At 30.6% G+C, this 12,642-nt stretch overlaps 1 protein-coding gene across 3 annotated transcripts in view; it reads left to right on the forward strand.

Moving 5' to 3' along the window:
• LOC106457730 (DNA-binding protein HEXBP-like) overlaps positions 1–12,642 on the forward strand; it is a 26,877-nt gene that overhangs the window by 8,387 nt on the left and 5,848 nt on the right. For all 3 annotated transcript variants that reach the window (XR_002610242.1, XM_013917174.2, XM_022383738.1), the window contains exons 3-4: positions 2,292–2,422; positions 6,668–6,816. Coding sequence is in view for 2 of the 3 variants with exons in the window: in XM_013917174.2 (XP_013772628.1) it covers positions 2,292–2,422; positions 6,668–6,816 (280 nt within the window). In the remaining variant the exon portion in view is untranslated. The remainder of the gene's footprint in view (positions 1–2,291; positions 2,423–6,667; positions 6,817–12,642) is intronic.

Genomic DNA, 12,642 nt, shown 5'->3' on the forward strand with positions numbered 1-12,642 from the left:
GAAAGACATTGAATTGTTGGAAAGGCTTCAGAGAAGGGTTACTAGAATGGTGTCTTGGGCTCCTCACCTTAAGAAAGACATTGAATTGTTGGAAAGGCTTCAGAGAAGGGTTACTAGAATGGTGTCTTGGGCTCCTCACCTTAAGAAAGACATTGAATTGTTCATTGAAGGGTTACTAGAATGGTGCCTAAGATGTAGGGGTTGTCATACGATGAGGGGCTTAAATCTCAAATTTTCTCTTGGGAAAAAAAAGAAGTTAGGGGGATCTGATTGAGGTGTTTAAGATTGTAAAGAGAATTGATAGTATTGATGCATCATCTTTACTCATATTTAACAGTGAGAATAGTAGGACTACAGGACACAAATATAAATTTTGGCAGAATGGGAGTTATCTTCAGCTAAGACAGTTTAATTTTTCTAACAGGGTTGTTGGCCTTTGGAATGGGTTGCCTTCAGATGTTGTAGAGGCAGTAAATTTAAGCGAGTTTAAGAAAAAGCTTGATAAGTATATGAATGAAAAGGGCTGGGTTTAAAATTTTTTTATTATTACTTTTTAATCATTTGAATTTAATTTTGAGGATGGAACAACCGAAATGGACCAATAGGTCCCATGTCCCAAAAATGTTAAATTTTTTAACTGCTTTAACCACAAATTTCCTTTCTGAATGTGCTTATGAAGCTATTGTCGGATATTTACACAACAAAATTTCTTATCATAGTTCTGAAAAAAATAAAATTTATGATAGAATCATAGATATTATTTTATAAGCTTTAGTCAAACACTTTAAATTATTTAAGAATAATTTGTCTTAAATGTAGTATTTGCCAAATTTCATTTTGTCTTAAATGGAAAAAACTTTTTTGAAGTTAATAGCACATGCATATACTTAATACAATGATAAACTTTCTTTAAAAACAGTGTGCAGTATTCTATCATAGATGAAATGAATCAATGCTAGAAAATTTTGGATGACATTCAATTTAATAATCTTGAAGTTTATGAAGTACTCTGTCTAGTAGGAATAATGTAAGGTTAATATGTATTTGCATAAAGTTTTAAGTGTAAATTTATAATAATAGTTAGATTTCGATTTTCATGGTAAGTGTTTACAGTCAAGTAAGTCTAATTAGTAAATACTTCATTATTATTTACTACCTAGTCTATACAATTACTTAAGTTTTATTTTATATTACTAGCCATTAACTAGTTTTTATCCTATGTTTTGGCTGCTAGTTTGCTGCCATTTTCAGGGAATGCCTGAGAAGAAATATTTCTGTGGCGATAAGGGCTGGTAATCAAACATGGGTCTTCTTGGTAAAGAAGCCAGTGCAATGTCTGCCTGTTTAAAGATACTGTTTGCACACAAGTATATCAATCATAATGGTTAGGCCTAAAATCAGGGCATATTACAACTTGGTTGGACCAGTGAGATTAGGTATGAACAAATAAAATTTAGTTTTTAGCAGTTATGAGAGCAATTATGTGTTTTCTAAGAATATTTGTAAGAAGTTTGTTCTGTAATGTGTTATTCTATTTCTAAGTCCAGGTGAAAAGGTTGGGAGTTGTGTATATTTTGTTGACTGTAATTAGATAACTTTGAAATAAATTGTTGACCATCTACTGAACATTGAACTATTTCCATGTTTATCTTCGAGACTGATGTTTTTGTAGGTCAGTTAAAGTAATGGTAATAACAAGTATAAAAAAAGGAAATACTTATTTATTGCCAGACGACCATTAATTGAATTTCCACATATACCAGGACATAATTAAGGAAAATTATACCAAAATTGGTAAGGCTGAGAATTTTATGCTTGATCTAACCACTGTCCATGACTTGTACTTTGTTGTAATTTCATGTTTTGTGGTTAATTATATTTATAATATGTGCAAGTTGTTACCTTGAAAGGCAGTAAGGATTCATACTAGTTGGTGCATTTGAGCCATGATAAATCACAAATTGGATGTGTGATTAACAAAAGGGTTCAGTTCAAACAAGTGGACTTATAGAAATCCTAATGCACAGAAAGGAAAATGCAAAATTCAGGGAAATGGGAAGAAATTAAAACAAAAGGAAGCATTGTGTTCTTGTTTATAGCAAGTGATCAGTTACATTGTTAGTAGAATAGTAATTTTAATAGTTTCTTTGAAGGGGATTGTAAACAAGGCATTAATTAAGTATGTGCTGATAATAAAATGTTTTAGTGTGAAGTGATTCCTCTATGATTTTTCTTTTTAGACAAATAATGGCATTGTTATTAAGTTCTGTTTTTTGTCATATCTATATTAGTTTCTTGCTACAACTGTGGGAAAAGTGGCCACATTGCACGAGAATGCAGGGAACAAGAGAGAACCTGCTATATGTGTGGCGCCCAAGGGCATATATCACGGGATTGTGAGCAAGAGGATAGGAAAGTAAAAGTAAGCTATTTTTTCTTCTGTTCAGTTGGTTTTTCATTTACCTTTTAATTTTCGTAGTTTAAGTCATCTGGTACCTGTGGATTTTTTAGCTTATTTATATAAAGTTAAAATTCAGAATATTATTTCCAATTTTAAAACATGCATGAAACTAATGAAGGTGAAGGTAATATAAAAATTAAAGAAATAAACCTCTATTAAATTAAGTATTCTAACTAAAGATTAGTAATTTTATTGTAGTTATTTGTACTTAAACTGTATTTCGAGTATTATCATCTACATGTGCAAAAAAGGTTTAGAATTAAGAACTAGAAAAAAATGTATGTACCTTTTTAGTTTTTGTTTATTAATCTTAAAAGATCTTCCTTTGTTTGTATTCTTAACTGCAAGTCTTTACATTTTCACAGTTTACTTTTAATATTTTAGATTTGTTTTCTCTTTTAGTATTATTTATTGTCACACATCAGTAGATGCCCTTGGTCAATATTATGGTATCATTACCAGAGATATTTTATCCTTCAGCAGAATGTTGTTACACTTGCTCACTGCACTACGCCTCATGAACCTAGGCAAAGTTTGGGTTATAATTTTATAAATTATTAAACATTTCTAGTATGAAGTTTAAAACATAACACGATTAAGATATAAAACTTAAATACAATTTAGGTATCTAATTAGCATATCTGTGTGTACTAGCAAGGACGTAAGTGTCATCAATACAAAGGGTGGTTTCAAGTTCTTGTAAGGAATTCTGCTTGCCAATTTGAAATTAACCATTGGAAATTGCCCATTTCTTATGTAATTCGATTCAGTAATGTGAATTGCAACTTGTATGGTGGGATTAGTAGTTAGGCACAGTTCAAAGGGCAATAAAACAATTTAAGCAGATATATCCTGTTACAAGATTTAAGCTACTTAGGATTAACAAATGTAGTTTTGTTACATTTTGAAATTATTCCAGAAAGAAAAAGGTTAATTTAGATTATTTCTATTATTTTAAGTTGATTACAAGGTTGATCAAATTGACCAACCTTGTATAGTGTTAGAGTAGAGAAAACGGAAAAAGTTTGAAACTCATTCAGAAGGTTTAAGATTATGCAAATGAAATTTGACAATTTTCGAATGAAGAAAATTATTTTTAATCTTACCACAAAAATTACTTTGTACTTGAGAACAGTCAACACTTTTGACTTCATATATTCAGATGTTTTTGGTAAAAATGCTTCATTAAAAAAAAATTTTTTTTTCCTACAAAAGGCTTGATTCTTACCAAAAGCTTGCAAAATTTCATGAAGATACCCAACATATTAAGTTAGTGTTAATATTAAGGTCAGTTTGGTGTCAGGAACTTGTAGGAGGTGAGTTAACGTGCATCTGTAGGTATGTTTCTGCAATTTAAAAACTGAATGGTCACTGGATTTATAACTGTAATAATAGGGCTTAAAACATTGTTGATTCAAAACCCAGGCAGTATATCTCATGGCAAGTAATTTTTTTTGTATTTGCTATAAGTTCAAAAAGTTTCTTAATTGTACTACAGAAGTACTAAATTTCAGTTTGTTTGCGAAAACCTTCATTGTATCTGTAACAAGATGATTGATAATCTATTGGAAAAAATAAGCTTACAATATTTATACTTACCCATGAAGGTATTCTTGCATATTCCTTTTAAGAATAAAATGAGGAGAAAAAGTGTTGATTCTTTTAAAAAAAAATAAGTATTTGTAGTATCATTCCCTGTTTTGTGTTTGTTATGAACAAGGTAGGATACTAGAGCTTTATTTCTGTTACCTAATAAAATTGCAGCTGCTAAGTTTGGATAGTTTTATATTTTTAATTTTACTCATCCACATTATCTTGACCTTAGTGGGAAGTATAACTGACTCATAATATTAGTTAAAAATGATCAAATGAAATTACTTGGACATTTCCCCATCTTAAAATTGTTTATTGCAAATGTTTAGCCCCTACATCATGACACACTGTAGTGTTGTGCGGGCAAAACAACCTGCACGACATGCTGTGTTATTAACAGGAGTGATTTTTCCACTTTCTGTAGCCCAGGCTCTGATAATTGAAAATATCATATTTTCAGTGGATATGCTCTAATAGGCCCTTACTTCATATATCAAATTTCAAGCCAATCCTTTAAGAAATGCACAAGGTATAAAATTTCCAGTTTTGATTGAATTTCTTCATTTTTGTTTACTTTCTTCACACCAAAAATACAAACTTTATTTGATAGAAAAACATACTTAACTTTTATGGATTTTTTTCAACTTTGGTACATTGATAGATCTTTACAACCTACAGTTAGGTATCAGATTTGGTCTAAATATAAGACTCATGTGCAAAGTGATTTAACAAAATCACTCAAGTTTGAATAAAGTCACGTCTAAATCAGTCTAAATGTTTCACTGCATTTTCACTTAAGAGTAAAAGTGGACTGTTTTTAGTTTTATGGCATTCAGATTAAAGATGGCTGATTTAGAGCAGCAAAACTATATGGTGAAAGCATGTGCAGATTAGGCCAAGCATACTAGATTAGCAGTTTCTAGTTCAGGTTTTCAAAAGAATTACATGGGGGGGGTAGTTATTATTCATTACCAACTTTTAAGTACAAATTTACTAAATTTTATGAAATTCTCCTAATTAAAGAGCATTAAGTGTCATGCGATATTAGCTTAAGCAATTGTCATATAGTTATGTTTGATACAGCTATATGAAGTGCATGTGGGTGATGTAAAGAAACTAGTAATCTAGATTCCGTGGTGTTACTATAAAGAAAGTTATTAACACTGTTTTAGAGGAGAAGCCCTACCACCATATAGTGTAAAGAATCTGGTTGGTTATGTAAAGTATGAGTCTGTTTGGAATAATCAGGGTGCGATCCTAAAGTTTGTTACTATCGAGTGTCACTTTCTTGCTTGCTGTGGTTTGTTGGTGTGTATTAACTAAGTCATGGTATCTAATCCAAAACATAGCTGTGAAAAATGTTAAGAGTTCATATTTTTGTTGTTTTTTTTCTATTTGAAAGCTACAGAAATTTTCTTCAGTGAGAAGACATCAGATAAACTTAAGTTTACTGAGCATGGTAGTCAAAGGCAAAATATTTAGACTCGAATCCTTATTTACTGAATGGTATTTTTGAGTCATTCAAAAAAAATGTACACAAGTAAATTGGTTAACTGTATACTAAATTATTTCTATAATGTTTTTAGAAGCATCATTAGCAGTGATAGTAAAACTATTGATTTACACATGATCAATGTGGAATTACTGGATATTATAAAACAAATAATTGTAAGTGTATGGTAACTTCAACATTAGTAATTCACAAAAATTTTTTTTAAATTCTCAAATAGCTAAAATACTGCATGTTTACTAAAAACAATATTTAGAGGCAGGTATAACAATAGTGCTTTGTAATGTAAGCGTGACATCAATTTCAAAAAACTGTTCTGTGTACTACCAATATTTTTATCTGTTCTCAATTACTGTTGCTTTAATGGTGTTAGAACATATCCATGCCCCCAGATGAGATGTTAGTTATGCATGAATTTTGGAATCATCATCGACTTTAGTAGTATATCTACAGTTTTGGGCAGTAGGAAAGCTTTTTATCACTCCTAATTGTTTTCATCCTGAGCAATTGGTGCAAACTAGGGAGAATTTATTTTTTTAATTTTTTTTTATATAATTCACTCAGGCTGTGCATGTTGTCAAAAAGTGAAGTTTAATGATGTGACATAAAAATTCGACATTTGTGGCAATACATGTGAATTTTGTGATTTTAGGATGTTATTTACTTGCATTAATCAGTATTATATACTTACAATGTTTAAAACCAAAATTAGTAATATTTTGGAATACTTGGAAGGATAGTTTTTTTTAATATTTAGGCATCTTTTGTGTAAAAGGTTACTTTTTTATTTTGTCCTTTATTTTCTTGACTAACTTAGCACACTGAGGTAAGAATACTAGTTTAATTTGAATAAATTTTTTTTGTCGAGGATAGCCTCTGAGTTTGTTAGAATACCTTAACCACAGGTTCCAGAGAAAGCAATCCCTGGACCCCTGCTTGTTGTCTTGTTATCATGGGTGCAGCTAATTGTTTCTTGCATTATCAATGTTTGGAGTAGCTGTGTCAAACAAACCTTACAGTAGTATTCTATTTTAGATTTAGGTGTGCATATGTTGAGTGTACAAACTAAATTTGGAACTTAACTTTCATATGTTTGTTTATAGTGCTATGTCTGTGGCAAGAATGGCCATATTTCACGAGAGTGTCCAGAAGGTGAGAAAGATGACCGCAAGTGTTATAACTGTGGAGAAACTGGACATATAAGTCGGGATTGCCCTGAAGGTGGTGAAGCTGATGACACAGTTTGCTATCGGTGAGTAGAGACTACTGCTCTCTCACGTGTTCCAAAGTTAATCAGCTTGAGGGAAAGTGAAGATATTATGGTGGCTGCATTCGGACGTGATACAGTCGTGATGTTTGATTGTGTTTATATTTAAAGACATAGGTGTTAATATGACAACATTGGACTTCTTTATAATTTTAAAATTTTCTCACCTATGTTGATTTTTTTTTTCTGTGCTGAGATGCAGATTCTAAATTTATCTATGTATTGCCTTAACCAAATAAATTTTTTAAAATGATTTTGTTATCTGTTTTGATCGCATTTTGTCTATTTTCTTTTCTTTAATTTTTATTTTAGCTTTATAGGTAACCAAAGCCTTTTTTTGATATATTTGCATATCTACTTGCAAGTGAATTGACTAATTGCCCTTATGTCAGATGTATTCACAAATTGCTAAAAACGTTTTATTGGTGGGGGTAGACAGAGTTTAGAAACTATTTAACTTTGGTTTCCATCATTAAGAATGTAAACTAAAACATTTTATCAGGATATTTGGCATGTAGTAGTTAAGCATGTTTGAGCAAGCATGCATACCTATAAATGCATTTTGTAAATTATTTTGTTCATAGTCTGTTTTTATTTTCCTTTATTTATCCTAACCTACACTAGGTATTCCTTACAATCTCTTTTTAACACCCAGATCCAGAACAATACGAGGAAGAATCTAGCTAGGAGTCAATATTTTTTTTTATAACAAATCAGTATATGACAGTTTGTTCATTGTAGGTGTTAGTTTTTGATAATCTTTACAAGCCATAATATTTGTTGGAGTCTTAAAACAGAATATATATATGAATTATAGTATTTACATGTGATAATACCATGACAGTAATAATGGACATAGAAAGCTTAAAATTACAGCATGTATATTGTAAATATGGCATTAACAATTTGTTTAATCCATTAATTTACAATCATTTCACTGCCTACTTAATTGCAAATATTGCCTAGGAAATGACCAACCCTAGAAATTAGTTTAATAAACCACTCCCCCTACCATTCTTAATTCTTTTAAAATTGTATGCTGATGTAAGAAACTCCACTAAAGTCCTGTGGACAGGAAAGTATGGAAAGATAGTGATATTAAAACGTTTGTTCTATAGTTCTGTTAATCTACAAATATCTAGGATTTAAAGTATCTGTATATTAGGTACAAAAACAAAATGTGTAGTTGCTTTAGTTTATTTTGAAATTGGCCATTTCATTAGAATAATTGTCTCAAATGCAACATGCTTGATTTATATTTTACAAACCCTAGGAATATTTTTCATGGTTTGAGTAATCACACAACTTTTGAGTCCAACCGTTTGAGTGCAAGTCATCCTGATGGTTGTCAATGTGAAATTTGTATTCCGGTTTCTTCAGAAATTTCATTACAGAATTGCAAATAAAATGCATTCTGTAGAAATGTAATAAATAATTAGTCTTTATCAGTACCTGTGAAAAATTAATATCCACTCGGCAAATTTATGAAATGCACAATAATGTCACTCGTATTCTGTGGGTTTTTAAAAAGATTTGGGAAAAATGTATTGAACATAATGAATTGTAAACTGTGATCAGCATACAATTCTGTACATTATTTAAAAAAATTATAGTTTTAAAAGTAATGTTGAAGAACTCAAAGTGTGTACATTTTGCGTCAAAGCATGAGTTTCTTGGAGCTGGTCAGTTTTTGGTTTGAGGAACAGCAGTAGTAACTATATTAAAATGAAAAACATTTGGAATAAATTGTATTTAGTTTATTTTGAAACTAAAAAATTAAGGTGACTTACATAACCATCTTTGACCAAAAATTTTTTTAATTTGTTGCTTTGCCTTTGGTATTAGTTTATCATTTCATATTTTCAGTAAATTGATATTAACTCCTTAAACTGGAGCATACACTGCTAGTGTATGGCCAGAATTCCTGATTTACCCATCAGACAGTGACAGCACCCAATAACATTTGTATCTTTGGCTGAAAACTAGTCCAAACCATGTTGTTATCCACTTTTATAAAGTATAGTGGATATTACGAAACCATGAAAATAATTCCAGCAGAACAGGCAAAAACGTGCAAATTTAAAGAGTTAACATGACTCATCTGTTGTAATATTAGTTTATGTTAGTTCTTAAATCTGAAACATGAAAATAGCTGGTATTAGAGTAAATATACTTGCATATGTTCTTGCACAGTTAAGTAAATTTACATTAAATATAACTACATTTATTAGCATTAGCTATCTGGGACAGCTTTCTCTAATATTTGAGTGTGCTTTCCAGTAAATGCCGTACATGTTATCTGAATAATTAATAATGGTTATTTTATAAACAAAGGCTATTAAATGTAATCAGGCATAATGTCTGTCACTAGATGTATTTATCTGTCATTTCATGAGCTATGTATTTTCAAGTGTTTGAGTGAAAATTGCATAGTTTTGAATAAAATATTTAATTTCTAGGCTTTTGGTTAAAAAAAAGTCTTTTACTAATGTGAAATCAGTCTTCAGTTTAGCTACACCAAAAACTGGTTAAGTAATGTTTAGATATCAAAGAAAAAAAATTTATTTGTAGTATTAAATTTGATACTAATGTTTTAATTTTTGCAAGCTTAAGAAATGTGCAATTGGAAATAAGGAGTTCAATTATTTTTTTCATTCAGAATATTTTGAATAAGTTATGGAACAAATTAAGGTATTAATGTCCAACCTTAGTAAAGATTATAAGTTTTGTTAATTGGGGCTTCATTATTTAGAACTAAACATCTTGACACTTGTACTGTAATAAATTTGACAAAGTAAGTTACATTATTAATATTTACAGAATACTATTGTGAATTTCATCTGAGGTGTTATGGTTGTATTTCTAGCTAAGTGCATGACTAATACTGAGAAAGTAACAATGTTTTTCTACAAGAACATAAATTACTATTTGACAGTACAAAAATCTAATGTTGTGTGAAATTAATGGAAAAATTATGATTGCACATAAAATAGGCATAGATTAGATAAATACTTTTATAGATTTTATTAATTGGTATTGTAGTTTTTAAGACTTGTATCACACTGTAGTACATTGAGAAAACAGTTTTTGATTGGAGTTCAAGGCTAATTTCATCAGTTGTCACAAGCCTTATCAGTTGTCACAAGCCTTGGGTTGACTTCAAATTGGAAATTGTGACACTCAAGGGGTTAGAAATGATCGGTAACAGTTAACATTTGTTGGTGATGAACATAAGCAACATTACAAATGAATAGATTTGTATCACAAGGAGAAATGTGTTGCTTGAACAACTTGTCGGTTATAAGGCTTACTCTTGGTAAGAATTTGGTAGTTCATAAACAAACATTAAAGAAAGTATATGTGCATTAATGTTACTTTTAAAAATTAATGTAGTTAAGCAAAGCAAAGTAATCTTTGTAACACAGTATTGAAGTAGAAGATTAGACTATATAATAAAATATTTCTCTAACAGTTTTCAAATACAGAACACCTCTTAGATTGAAAGACAAAGAAATTGCAAACTTATTAGAATTTACAGTCCAGCTTTTTTCTATGGGTTTAATACCAGTATTTAGCAACACTGCTTACTAAGAACAGAAGAAAAGGTTGTAGTTTTAGGAGTATTTTATCAATCAGTGTATTATCAGTCAGTCTGTTACAAGGTGAGGTAGTATTATTCAGTGGCTTTACTCTTGGACTTATAGTTGGTTGTACATTCGAGGCTGGCCTTCGTCGTGCTGTTATGTACTTGAGTAAGACATTCCTTCACTTGTTAGTTGTGGTTAACCTATGATGGACTGACATCCCTTGCTGGGGGTATATACTATTCTTATCTGTTTGTCCTGATAGAAATCAAAGTTCAAAAGCACCAGCTCTTTGTGTCTTGCAAAGACACAGCAAGGATTTAATCTTTAACTGTCACAAGCCTTGTTTTACTTTAAATCACAATACTCTTAAAAGTATTGTTAGATTTTCCAAGTTACATTTTTTTTATCTTAAAAGCAACATAAAAGGTTAGATATGTAAGTAAAGAAACTAAGGTTGGTTTTTATTTAAAAAAATAAATTGGAAAAGTGTCCTGATGAGCTAAGCTCATCATCTAATTTCTTCGTGGCTTGTCAAAGATTACATTTTTAATTTTGGTCCAGTTTGTTAATCTTTAACTAGTGGTTAGTTTGACTGTTGTATGTAAAGCTTTTCATAAGATTTATCTGATTAATAGCTCTGATAAAGAACTTAAATCTTGTCAGTTTAGAACCCAGCAAAAACCTGTACAGTGATTTGTTGATATAACCACTAGAATCTTTCCATACTGTCTAAAACTACATTACTAGTATCATACATACGATGTGTAGTGTATGTTCGTGCTTTAGCTTTATTGAAATACACTTGTTTTCTCTTGATGAAGCAAAAATATTAAAATTAATTTTTATGAAAATGATCTGAGTATTTGTATAAATTTACAGTGTCCGATGAGCAAAGTAATTTTAATGTTTTCAGTGACTTGTGATTTCCGATTCTATATTCAAGTTTTGAGTGAAATTCAAATTGAATGAGTCTTGGTAAAATGGAGAATTGAAATGGGACACTGATGACAAAAAAGAGTACTGTATTTTTTGGTGTATAAGACACTTTTTTACCCCAAAATTTGATGTCAAAATATGCTTGCATCCTATACACCGAAGGTATGAATAATATATATGTATATAAACGATATACACAAGCCATGTGTGAATATATTTAAATAGGCATTCATAGTTTAGTTCAGTTGAATGTGTTATTTATAACAATAGTAGTTTTTTTTTCTTTTAAAAACAACTATTTATAATGCTCCCTAAATAAAAAAAATTATAGTAATGGATGAGAGTGAAAAAGCTTGTAAATACACGACGATCCCTGTTTAATGTGGAGCAGAATAAAGCTGTTTCAGGCCTAACTTTAACAAATAAAAAATCGTTTTTCAGTGCTTGCCTTAGATTCAAATGTGCTTGACCAATCAGAGTGCTTAATGCAATTAGCATCAGTAATCGCCTAATCTGTATTTCAATTTTCATTTGAAACTCAGCAGTCTGGCACGTGCTTACTGTCAAGTTGTATGCGTCACCGAAAGCCGAAGTACCGCATCTTAGACCTCGGGAGCAAAATAGTTGTTTCTTCATTTTTCGTTCTATTTTTTCACCCCTTATGATGTCTAAAGAAAAGACTGTCATACATACTTAAATTTAAATTAAGTGTGATTAATTATGCAAAAGAGCATAGAAACAGAGCTGCCGAAAAATATTTTGGTCCTCCACCTACAGAAAAAGTGATTCGTTGCTGGCGCGAACAAGAATAAGAATAGAAAATGATTAAAAGTGATAGATGCGATTTTCGAGGAAAAAAAAACAAAATGGCAAGATCTCAAAAATAAACTGTACGAATGGGTTGTGGATCAAAGAAGGCAAGGACTATCCGTTTCTACAAATATGATGATTTTTAAAGCAAAGAGGATTGCATGTGATAATAGTTGAGAAGATTTTACTGGTCATACATCGTGGTGTTGTCGGTTCATGAAACGCAAAGGCCTAGGTCTGCATGTGGGTGAAGAATTCGTGGGAAAAAGTAAGAAGTGATATAGTGATTAAGTCATTTAAGAAATGTGGTATCAGTAATGCAATGGATGGGACCGAGGATGACATTCTCTTTGACCAAAATATTGGATCCAATGATTCCTTTCCAAGCGACAGTGAAAGCAATGATGATTTTGAGGTTTTGAACCAAACTAAATAACAGAAAACCTTTTTTTGATTTACAGTATTTTTTTATTTTGAT

The sequence above is a fragment of the Limulus polyphemus genome, unplaced genomic scaffold (assembly GCF_000517525.1).
Source record: "Limulus polyphemus unplaced genomic scaffold, Limulus_polyphemus-2.1.2 Scaffold366, whole genome shotgun sequence".
Taxonomy (NCBI): Eukaryota; Metazoa; Arthropoda; class Merostomata; order Xiphosura; family Limulidae; genus Limulus; species Limulus polyphemus.